Raw genomic sequence first — 12,411 nt, forward strand, 5'->3', positions numbered from 1 at the left:
ATTTCCTAAATGTATCTGTTAATGCAAGTGCAGGTGTACAGAATGTGTCATTTATTATCCTAATTGTCCACCGGTTTACACTTGTTTTATGCAAATCAAATGGTCAATTCCATGCAAATGTCCGTTTTTAAGCAGTTTTTGTGTTTTTAAAGCATAGCGGCTTGTCACATCCGTAACGGTCCATACTCCTCATAAATGGCACATGAAAATTCAGTCTATGAAAAGCCATCCCTTCTCCATTTGTTGGGTATTATTGCTTCTGGTTTGGACATTTTAATTCATAGAAATCCTAAAAAGTATGTTGTCTCTTAAGTCGTGCGTCCTTTTTTGTTTTTGATGTTTAGACTTTATCATTAGGGGTTTAGTAAAAATAAACACGATTCAATATGTTGGTAATGAAAACATTCTCTGAGAATTTGTAGTTCAAGTTTTGACTGAAAATGTCACATCCATACCGCTGAATTGGCCAAATGTGGAAAACCTGTTATACACCATCAAAAAGGATGTGTTAATTATTATTAGATTGGTTTTTAACGCTTTATGTGTCATTTTAACACAGTTTGTGTTGTTTTTGTGTTAAGTTAAATAAAGGGACAACACAACAACAAGTTAAGTTGAAACTAACACAAAATGATTTTTTGTGTGTTGTCCTTAACTTAACACAAAACGTGTTGTTTTTAACACAACTGTTTTTGAGTGTAAAGAACACAATTATTTTACTATGTTCTATGAAGATGTGTAATCAATTGTTTTTAAACAATGGGGAAAAACAAACCATCCAATTATCGGTATATGCAGACATGTAACTAAATAGTATGTATCCGATATATTAGCATGTAATGGGATATGAGTATTAAAATTAGGGACGTACCGATGCAAAATTTCTGTGCCAATACCGATACTCAATAACTTAGAATGGTTCTGCATCTAAACTGTTTCTTTTGATTGACAGAATACAATCTGCCTTGATCATTATTTGTTTTTCAATAATCTGCTGATGTCCAATAGTTTGAAAAACCGGGCGATAGAGATTTGATGATACATCAGTGCATTGCTTATAAAAATCAAAGCTTTCCTTGCTAAAAAGTTAGATTCACTGTAATTTTACTTCTAAAATAGATGGCAGTGGTTGACATGCCAACGCATGACTGACAGCTCATATAAGATCCTGGTAATTCCTCATGAGCTGGGCTCAGAGCTGCTGCTATCAGAAATCCATCTGGCCATCATTTCCTCATCTGTCTGAGGCCGGCACCGACCTCTTCTCAGATATATCTGCTCATTATAAGCACAAAGCACATATGCTAATGGAAGCATGCACAGAATGGAAATGCACGTGAATTTTTTTTCAACCCGAAAGTGGTTCCGACTCGAGGGAAAGCGAGATCTTAGCGTAGATTAGACGTAAACGCCCAAATGCACGCGTGCCCAAATGGATCATGTAAATATTCATACGCACAAAGCCGTGTATGCAGATGTGTAAATCCCTGCATGCAGAAGAGGGTTAAAATTACCTCGTATCTCTCGATCGGCGCCTCCTGCTGTTCCTGCTGCTCTCGGATAGTGTGATATTCCTTCTCATACTTCTTTAACTTCTTCTGGCTGATCTGTGACGTACAAAAACAAACACATTTTTACATATTGTTTTTACAAAATGTAACCGTTCATAATAAACAACCAGAACTATGGAATGATTTTGTGGACAATATTAAAATGGAATTGCAAACTGCATTTCTAATTGCGTTTCCTATTTTTTCGTGTAAAAATTGTGACATAATTCATACGCAAATGTAAACCCTGGCATCGCGTAGTAAGCCTGCCAAAACTCAAATGAAACCTCAAATCCCTTTGCATTTGCTCTGACTTGTACAGAAACCTGTCAATCAATGGCGAGGGTGGGCTTATGCAATGGGGCGTGTTTGTATGGGGAAGTGACGTCATTTGCGTTTGAAGTATGTCACAATTTTACACAAACAAATAGAAAACGCAACTGCAAATGAAGTTTGCAATTCCTTTTTAATATTGTCCGCAACATCATTCCATACAGAACAGCTTTACATTATGTACAGTAGAACCGGAGTTTAAAGTTGGCAGTTCTTGGACAGAATAGAACAGAAAATATTTTAATGCTTTAAAACTGAATTTCAAACCTGAAAAATCGGAGAATCAAAGCATCTTTGAATTAGTTTGCTTAACAACGTGGTACAAGACTAACCGCTAATTCATTTAACAGGATTTGTGTTCATGCGCTTCCTACACAGCAGACACACAGACACACAAGCAGTGCCGCATTTATCAGCCTGTAGCTCAATACACCCTGTTTTCATCGAACGACCCAATTTCTGTAAGACCGAGTGTGTTTTGGGTGTAACACCGGCTCTTTCTCCTCAGAACATGAGCAGGTAGATGCAGGTTTGTAAATGAGCTCTATTTAACACAGAGACAGAAACGGGTCTGTTCCATATTTAATCTGTATTGCTTCCACAGATGGAACCTTGTCCAGCTGAAATGAGGTCTGAATAAAACCTCTCAACGTCAAGACAAGTTCATCAGTCAGCGTGTTTTTAGCGACACCCCAGGGATCAATAAGGTTAAGGTGTAGCGAAATGAAAGCGTGTGTGTAGTGTGATGTTGTGGAAGCTGCTTTGAATTATGAATAGCTTGCAGCTGGGGAAGCTATGGTTTCAAAGTTAAAGGTGGTCTGAGACAAGTATACGTAAATAAATATATAAAACGGTTAGTTCAAGTCCTTGATTCTGATTGGCCAATAGCTGAGCTTTATTCTGTGCTATAAAACAACCATTCTGTGTATCACTACGCACCCTTAGCAACGTAAATGAAACATTCTGTTGCTGTTTACAGTCGATCAGGGACTATTTTTTCCAGCGTATGGAAGGCGTTAAGTGATTTAACTTCACGAAAGTTGCATTAAAGGGATAGTTCACCCAAAAATTCTGTCATGAGTTACTCAATCTCTAGTTCAGTGGTTCCAAGAACTGTTAGGTTATAAACATTTTTCCAAATATCTTTCTCTGTGTTCATCAGAACAAAGACATTTATACAGATTTAGAACAACTCGAAGGCGAGTAAATGATGACAGAATTTTTAATACATATTTTTCGGCTTGAATCTTTGTATTGCATGGTAACAGTTTTATGAAAGCAATTAGGTACATTTACAAAGACAACAATGAATGATTCAATTATGCTGATGTTTGATGTTGGTGATAAAACGTTTTTTTAATCATTTTTAATAATTTTGTTGTTTATTGATGTAAAAAACTAAGCTATTCCTTATGCGGGAGAAAATGCTTGACGTGAGATTATTCACTTTTTAGTCGTGTTTATTTAGTGTTTATTACAAGTAAATTTTGACAGAAATGTGGTTTTCCCCAGTCGTGATCATCCTGTCAAAAACTGAATAAACTATACAAACTATCTATCTATCCATGTAAAAACAGCAGCATTTTGTTCACTACAAGCTACTTAAAAAAAAAAAAAAAAACGTTACTGGAAAAGCTACACAACATTGCTGTCGCAATATAAGATTTCCAGTACACGATCATCACAGCCAAAAGAATTCACCATAACAATATTATTACGTTACCAATCTAAAATAAATATACATTTACATAAATTTAATTTAGATAATGATTCACACTCAAAACACAACTGTGTGGAGGCAAAGAGAGTGTTTTTAAACACAATTGGTTACCATATGTGTAGTATTAACATGATATCAATAAATGTTGTTATTAATATGACAGTTATTGTCAATAGCAGTATATTGTCCATCTCATTATTGATGTTGTAGGGTGCAGAAGCTCTTCTGATCATGTTTGCTTTTAAACGAAAGTGTGTCTGTGAGACTGTGCTGAAGCTCTGATTTTCAGCACTTTTTACAGGAACCCACCCAAACTAGGTAGTAAAAGTGAGAGCGTTCAGTGTTGTGATTGAATCGTGCGAGTGAGGGAAAGAGGAAATAAGGATTTCTTTGTATTTGATGGAAAAGAAGCAAGTCAGTCATGTTTTGACAACGATCATGTCCTCATATGAAAACACTGCACACATACTGATAAGTAACAAAATGTATCTGAATCTGAAAGAGCTGACACCTCAACAACAGACCAGCACGAAAAAAAGGTTTACACAGAAAATAAATAAAGAAAATACAGAAATTTCAGAATAGTACTGTTCTCATTTGACAAAAAATACTTCCAAGTCTTGAATGCCACACACATCAGCATCTTTCAGACGTCCTATTATGACTAAGCTGTTTTTGGTGCAAAAATCGTGGTAACATTATAAGTGGATCATAGAGAACATTGCGAAATAAAAAGCAGTTTATGACACCTATAAAACAAGCTGTACAGCTCCATCAATAGACAGCCTGCATTCTTTTGTTCTTTACTCCAACAGTGCCCCCTGCTGGTGCCTTCAGATATAACACACTTCAATCAGAGATACTTTAGTCACTTTCTACATCTAAAACAACTTTAGTTTTTACACTTACGCTTTTTTTTACACTTTCCTAAAACAGAGGTTAAACTAATGGTATAACTGTATATGCACATTATTTGAGAAAAATAGAGCAGAGTGGGGTAAAAAAATCTATAAAATAAAAAAATCTATAAAAAATCTATTTTAAACATGCTGGTGAATTGTAAATGTACCTTTAACACCATGTGAATTATCGATCTGTTATGAACTAAACAATTTTCACCAGAATATTACCTGTGGGGTATGCAGGTGTGGAAGTATGCATTCAAATGCATGACTGGAATATTTTATATATGATTTTAAAATAGGTCCAACTATATGAAAATGACAGAAAAACACCCAGACCCCTAAATGCACGTCAGCTACACCTATTTTAAATGGTTTTATTTATTTTCATTTAAGTAGGGTGATATTTTGGAAGAATGTGATGATTTTACAATGACTAAATATGTGAAATTGTAGTACGTAATATTTTTCCTGTCAAAACTTAGGCACTGTTAAATATTGTAACGTGTCAGCTATTATGTTTAGGTTTACACATATTTCACATAAAATAGGCCTAACTGTTACATGCTTTAGAAAGGCCATATTTGGGGTCTTTAAAAGGATAATTGCTTACCTTCAAACTACAAGCTAGCTCCATGAGTTTCTTGGCGTTTTCCTCTGAGCGATAGCGCTTGGGCACAGGCACTCGAAAGAACTTCAACGCGCCCTCAAAGTCTGTCTGTAACAGGTCATCTTTTGACGTCTGTGGGGATAGAGAGCTTTAAAATAGTTGCACTGCTCACTGATGACGAAACGTTAATGATGATCATTTTATTCTTTTCTGATGAAAAGACACTTCATCTCATTCTAAGATGAAACGTCAGCAGCGCTTCACTAAGTGTGATCACACTGTGCAGTTACAAATGATCAGATGGGCCAAATAAGTCAAACATCCTTTCATCAGCTGTAACCATGGCGATGAAGAACAGGTGGTTTTGCAGGTTCATTTTCAGAAAACAGTACGAGCTTGAGTGTTCATTATGATCTCACGGTGAAACCTTTGTGAAAACCACAATGGCTTCACGAGCACTTCCTCACCTTCAGTAACGCAAGAGCAACGTTGAAGATTACACTGATGCCCTGAAAGAAAAGAAGAACAAGATTGTGAGGAAAATCTGGGTCACTACAACTATTGAAGCACATTTTCACGCCAATGTATTATTACACAAAATATATAACTAACAAGTTTTCTTACAATCAAATTTGTTTAACACAACTTCAAAAATAAACATAGTGTAAAAGTTATATAATGGAGAATATAGCCGTGCGCTTATGTTGAAAAAGTCTCTTCCTACTCAAAACATTTCAAACAAAACATGTTAACTTAGGAATACTGTTGTCATTATATTGGTTTTCCTGCATGTCCATTTTTACCATGTTCAACTTGTAATATCCCTTTAACAAAACATTCTGTTGCATTTATTGCATAAAATCGTAGGACAAAATAACAAATGTTGGAAGCAGCTTAAAATAACATACTCATGTGGAGTAAAACGAAACTGAATCATTGACTGAGCACTAACGTTAGGTCTTGATTTCTGTTCATATCTAGAAATATTTGACATTTTATTATCCCCCAACACAGGCATATTCATTTCAAGGTCACAAATACTGTATAAAGGCTAAAATACACTACAAGACTTTTGCTCAGATTTTGCTAGTCTGGACTTGTTGCAGAAAGTCTGTGCCAGTCTGCAGATTTGATCAGTTAGTGTGTTTCTATCTGAAACTTTCAAAAAGTCTGCAAGTGTGTGATGTCTAGTAAAAAAAAATCTGATCAGATTTTAAAAGTCTTGTAGTGTATTCCAGCCATTACATGAATGTTTAATTCATTACATTTGTGTGTTAAGCAGGTAAGAATAAAACATTACCTCACACAGCAGTAGGTCTATGATATGAAAAACCATGTAAAGAGGAAATTTGGCTGTGAAGAGCGTGAGGAACCATTGCGAGGCGTACATGTGCGCTTCCAAACCCAGGTTTAGAAAATGTGCGTACAGGTCTGGAATGTATTCCTACAAAAAACATAATTATTTTTTAACTGTCAATTTGTAGGTATTTATCATAAATAATAAATCAATGATAAACAAATACATTATTTTTGAAGATGCAATAACTTTCCTTTCTATTGCCATCTCTCCAGTTGAAACATAAAATGCAGGCTGCGGTACTGTCTGCACTTATCTTTACGTATGTTGAAAAGCAACTGACACAAAATCCAACCAAAAAGCTCGGCTTATAAATTATTTTTGGTTTATTTTTCAGCAAAAAAAGTTACGGACTGCAGTTTTAAATTAAAAAAGAATTTATACATCGGAAAGTTACAGTTCTGGATGTGCTAAATGTCCCGTCAACCTTATTGCTAAATAACACACTTTACTTTTGAATGCTCTCAAATAGTCTGTGTGTAACTAAATTCATGCAAATTATTCATTTCTAACAAAACTGCCTTGTGAAAAAGCTGCATAAATAAAGCATCACAAACTGACACTGACCTGCATTAGTCTCTCCAGCTGAAAGAACTTGCAGTGCAGGTCTTCAAAGTTCTGTTTAAAGAGCTCCCTGAGACCATATTCAAACATGATCTTCACCAGCACGCTGAACGCCTGCTCCTCTGGCATCTGCACACAAACATCACACAAACAATGTCATATAAATATCAATCAAAGAATTTTACATTATGACTTAAAGGGACAGTCCACCCAAAAATGAAAATTCTGTCATGAGTTACTCACCCTCCAAATCTGTATAAATGTCTTTGTTTGGTTGAACACAGAGAAAGATATTTGGACGAATGCTTGTAACCAAACAGTTCTTGGACCCCATGACTACCATAGTAGGAAAAATGACAATGGTAGTCAAAAGAGCCCTAGAACCGTTTGCATTCTTCAAAATGTTTTCTTTTGGGTTCAATAGAACAAAAAATATATAAAGTATTTTTTACCTACTATGGTAGTCAATGGTGGCCAAGAACTGTTTGGTTAAGAATGAGATGTAATTCACATTATTTAGCAACCCATTCTTGAACAGCAATGCAGTTAATGGCCAGGAATCGCCTCTAGATGGCACTGCCTTTCAACTCAAGGGATAGTGCAGCTACAATACATTATTCTCAAACCAAGCGGTCAGAGTTAACCTCTACATGTATTTTGCCAAGCTCAAAACCTCAATGTTTTCTCTTATAATAAACCTACTGTTTTGCTTCAAGAACACGCTGGGACCTCGAGTTCAGAAAAAATTGAAAGACCACGCAGAATTTGACTTTAATCCGCATTATTACACGTGTGCTGGCTGTTCCAGTGTTAAAAATTCCAGGAGTGACAAAGTCACATAAAAGTTGCGATTAAAAATCTTATTAATAATGAAAGATTTATGAAATCTTTTAAAAATAAAAGATTTCTTCCATCAAATATTGAGCATTCTTAATTCTTAAATTCATGCAAAACATTAGTATTGCATTGTTTGAAAAATAAACATTTTATTAATATTAAAAAATATATAAAATGAATAATAATCTTATTTAATATTGTCATACGTTTTTTTTTCCAGTTTCCATTTTCAAATAAATAACAATATACGTATTTATTTATTATATAGTTCACAGAATAAAAAAAGGATAATTTTACTTAAACTACACATACCTATGAATAGTAAATACAGAAACACTGAAAATAAATTTAAAGTGGTTTTTAATGGGGTCATATGGCGCGAATACGTGTTTTTCTGCGTCTTTGGTGTGTTATAAGTTGCCCATGCATGTATTAAAATTGCAAAAATGAAAGTGTCGGAACAAAAGATGCATTCTATCTAAAAGCGAATGCTCACCCAGACCTGCCTGAAACGCCTCGTGTAACCACACCCCCACAAATCCACGTCAGTTGGTGGTCTGATTTGACTAAGACCGCCCAAATGTATTCTATTCGCAAGTAAGGTGGGCGTACCTGTCAGTACAATTGAAGAGGAACCCGATGTTGCAAATATGGTAAGAGGCGTTACATTTCAGTCACACGCTTGCAGTATTCCACCAATCACTACGCACTGGTTAACTGGCCAATCACAGCACACCTCGCTTTTCAGAGCCATGAGCTTTGTAAAAAATCAGCGCGTTTCAGATAGGCGGGGCAAAGAGGAGATACAAAAATGCACGGTATGTGGAAAACACAGCGTTTTTTAACCTTAAATCGTGTATACACATTGCATTACATCTAAAACAAACGATAATATTCCTTTTAGCCGCGTCATATGACCCCTTTAAGTCATATATACTTCTATTCACAAAGAATATTTACTGTGTTGCGTGAACTAATTCCTTTAAAAATGTAAAATAGACAGAGACCTTTTGAGACCTTATTCTTGCTGATGCAAATTAGCATTTGATTATTATTGCACGTATTCCCTGGGTATTATGCCCATGCCCTTGACGTTGCTCTCGTCATTCTCTACCAGTTACACTACAAGGCACAGAAACATTACAGGTTCAAACTGTTGTACTTCAGAAGTCTTTGATCTGTGCAACACTCACGTGTAATAGCAGCACAGCGGCAAGGAAAGACTGTCCCTGACAGTAACCAATTTCTTCATCATAAACAGAATACGCCTGCAAGAAAAAAGACAGTGTTACTGTGGAATTATGGGTAATGGTGTTATACATCTAGTAATAAATACTTAAGAAATGGAATAAAAAAGACTTATTCAGAAATAAAACACACATTGTGCATCTAGCAGACACTTTTATTCAACTCGCAGTGCATTCAAGTTACATTTGATCAGAATGTGTGTTTCTTTGGCAGCCTGACACATGACATCTGTGCTGCTAACATGATCTCTACCAACTGAACAAGCAACACAACTGCCAAATGATGTTGCAGTCGGTTTTCAGATGTAAGAACGGTGAATTCTGTCTTCTTTAAAAGAGCAAAAAGAACATTGTTTTTGAACATCTTATGTGGGATAAGAAGGAACTCATGGGAATTTCGGGTGCACTATTCTATTCCGATTGACCTACAAAGCTCTCAAAACTGTGTTAAAAATGTCAGCTCAGATTGTGACAAACACAAATTGGAGTCCTAATAAACTTTGTTGTTATGGTTAGAGGCCAGCACTGAGAGAACTGAATCACAGTGTGTGGTCGATATGAGAAAATCCATAGTGCCGTATGAATGATGCCAGCGCTGAATTATTAAGAGATGGAAACACAACCATCAATCTTCTTATTGAGCTCAACATTTCTGACTTTCACATTAAACCCACTGACCCTGTTATTTTAAGAAAGTTTAGGAGAAAGAGTTTGCGATTGGGTTACTGAATGTCCATCATGAGTTTACTATTATATTGTTCTGTCAAGTGACCCCTCTGTAAGACAGTGTCTGTAAACTCCATATATCTATCTTGATAGAGCATCTTCATGCATTAAACATTTCATAAAAAGCCTATAAAATTACAGTCAGTCTTATAAAGTGGCAGGCCAATGTCCAAAAGTGCTCATTTAACCTTTCTCAGTTACGTATTGATTTGGCAGTGCTTAAGATGAGAAATAAACAAAAAGGAAGCATCTCTGCTGTGTGCCCAAATTCTCAGTCAGGACGTCTGCTTACCTTACAGATCTTATAGAGAGAGTCTTGGCCATCGCCTCCTGTGTCTTTAAAGTAGTCGTGTGCAGGAAACGTGCGGTTAATGTCGCGTGTGATGGCACTGTCTTGTGGAGATTCCTAAAACGCAAAGAGAGAAATATTAGCATGAAATACAGCTTGTAGACTATACTGCACATAAATCAAAATACAGTTTGTCGATATGTGAAGAAACAATAAAAGATTTGTTTAAAAAAGTTGGTTTTGTTCACTGACTTTTTTAACTTTAAAATTGATAGGTGACACACATGGAAAATATAGTAGAAGATTCAGAATTCGGCAGGTCCAGATTTCTGCCAATGCAATTGTCAAACTACAATATCAATATAAACAATAATATCAAACTACACTTGACAGATAACACGTATAAAAAACACGTATAGCAATTGACTGCCTTTCTCAAAATAAACTGACATATTGGTTTCAAATAATACAGTTATACAAATTATACAAATTGAGTTGGCTAACTTACAGGGTGCCACAGGGATGACGTATTTTGTAGGCTAACCCGGAAGTTAGCGCAGCAACGGTTCCCTCGACCAAAAGCCTATGGATTTTTCTCAGACTTTTGGAAGATTGGAAAAAATAAGCTGGTTTATGATACGTACATGTTCTGTTTATCAAGATAATCTTTACAAATTAAAGCTGCAAGCAGCGATGATCGGGCCCTCGCGCAAAAGTGCAACCGCAACCCTGTGCCATCACCACCCGTCGGCCTCAGGAACAGTGAACGGTGGGCAACGTGCATGTAAGGAGTTACATTATAGATTTTTCCGTGCCATATTTCCTATTGCCAGCTGGTGGCGCTATGACTATAAGTGAACACTGACGTGGATATGTGTTCAGGCCAGGACTCTTATCAAACATATGAAGTATGAGGCTTGTCGGACATTGCGTGCCTGAGTTACTATAGCTTCCTGTTTCATGGCGAAACATCAAACTTTATCAGGTCGCCACGGACACGCCCCTCAATGAAAAGTCAGGATCATGAAATGTATCATCACAAAGGTCTGAAGATCATACTGGCTATACAGTTCAAATATGATGCTGACCTGTTTGAATCTCTATGAGTTAATCACAGTTTAAAACATGTCACTTCCTGTTTCCAGCAGGTGGCGCTATAACTGTATCTGAATATTGCCATGTAAAGAAAAAAAGTAAATGATAGGTGATAAAATTAATGCAGGAGAATTATAGTAGGATTTGTTATTTATTTAAATGCGTCACATTCCCTTTTGCCAGCTGGTGGCGCTATCGCTATAAGTGAACACCGACATGGATATGTGTTCAGGCCAGGACTCTTATCAAACATGTGAAGTGTGAGGCTGGTCGGACATTGTGTGCCTGAGTTACAATAGCTTCCTGTTTCATGGCGAAACATCAAACTTTTTCATGCCGCCACGCACAGGCCCCTCAACTAAAAGTCAGGATCATGAAATGTATCATCACAAAGGTCTGAATATCATACTGGCTATACTGGTCAAATATGATGCTGACTTGTTTGAACCTGTATGAGGAGTAAATCACAGTTTAAAACATGCTACTTCCTGTTTCCTGCAGGTGGCGCTATAACAGTATCTGAATATTACCATGTAGATGTCTTCAGGCCAGGACTTTTATCAAATGTGTGAAGTGTGAGACTGTTCGGACATTTTGTGCCTGAGTTACTATAACTTCCTGTTTCATGGCGAAACATCAAACTTTGTCAGGCCGCCATGGACACGCCCCTCAACAAAAAGTCAGGAACTTGCAATGTATCATCACAAAGGTCTGAAGATCATACTGGCCAAATACATTGCTGACCTGTTTGAATCTCTATGAGTTAATCACAGTTTAAAACATGCCACTTCCTGTTTCCTGCAGGTGGCGCTATAACTGTATCTGAATATTACCATGTAGATGTCTTCAGGCCAGGACTTTTATCAAATGTGTGAAGTCTGGGGCCTGTTGCACATTGTAGGCCTGAGTTACAACAGCTTCCTGTTCATGGCGAAACGCCAAACTTTGGATGGCCGCCAGGGTCACGTTCCCCCACGAAAAGTCAGGATCTCCGCAATTTAGCTTCGCAAAGGCCTTAAGATTAGAATGACATGAAGATGATGTTGATCGGATTAAAACTCTAGGAGGAGTTCGTTAAAGTACGACGACTGGAAATTGAAACAAATTACAAAATTGCACAGGAAATCAAAAATAACGGACTTCCTGTTGGGTTTAGAGATATGCTCCAAGAGACTTTTCTT

General features: G+C 36.6%; 1 protein-coding gene across 4 annotated transcripts in view; it reads right to left on the bottom strand.

Moving 5' to 3' along the window:
• The window catches only part of LOC130545795 (rab GTPase-activating protein 1), a 95,377-nt gene that overhangs the window by 9,451 nt on the left and 73,515 nt on the right, over nt 1-12,411 (bottom strand). For all 4 annotated transcript variants that reach the window (XM_057320563.1, XM_057320562.1, XM_057320564.1 and 1 more), the window contains 7 exons: nt 10,139-10,252; nt 9,067-9,141; nt 7,040-7,165; nt 6,416-6,559; nt 5,583-5,624; nt 5,119-5,247; nt 1,515-1,607 (listed from right to left, as the gene is read on the bottom strand). In XM_057320563.1, the coding sequence (XP_057176546.1) occupies nt 1,515-1,607; nt 5,119-5,247; nt 5,583-5,624; nt 6,416-6,559; nt 7,040-7,165; nt 9,067-9,141; nt 10,139-10,252 (723 nt within the window). The remainder of the gene's footprint in view (nt 1-1,514; nt 1,608-5,118; nt 5,248-5,582; nt 5,625-6,415; nt 6,560-7,039; nt 7,166-9,066; nt 9,142-10,138; nt 10,253-12,411) is intronic.

This window comes from Triplophysa rosa, linkage group LG22 (genome assembly GCF_024868665.1).
Source record: "Triplophysa rosa linkage group LG22, Trosa_1v2, whole genome shotgun sequence".
Lineage (NCBI taxonomy): Eukaryota > Metazoa > Chordata > Actinopteri > Cypriniformes > Nemacheilidae > Triplophysa > Triplophysa rosa.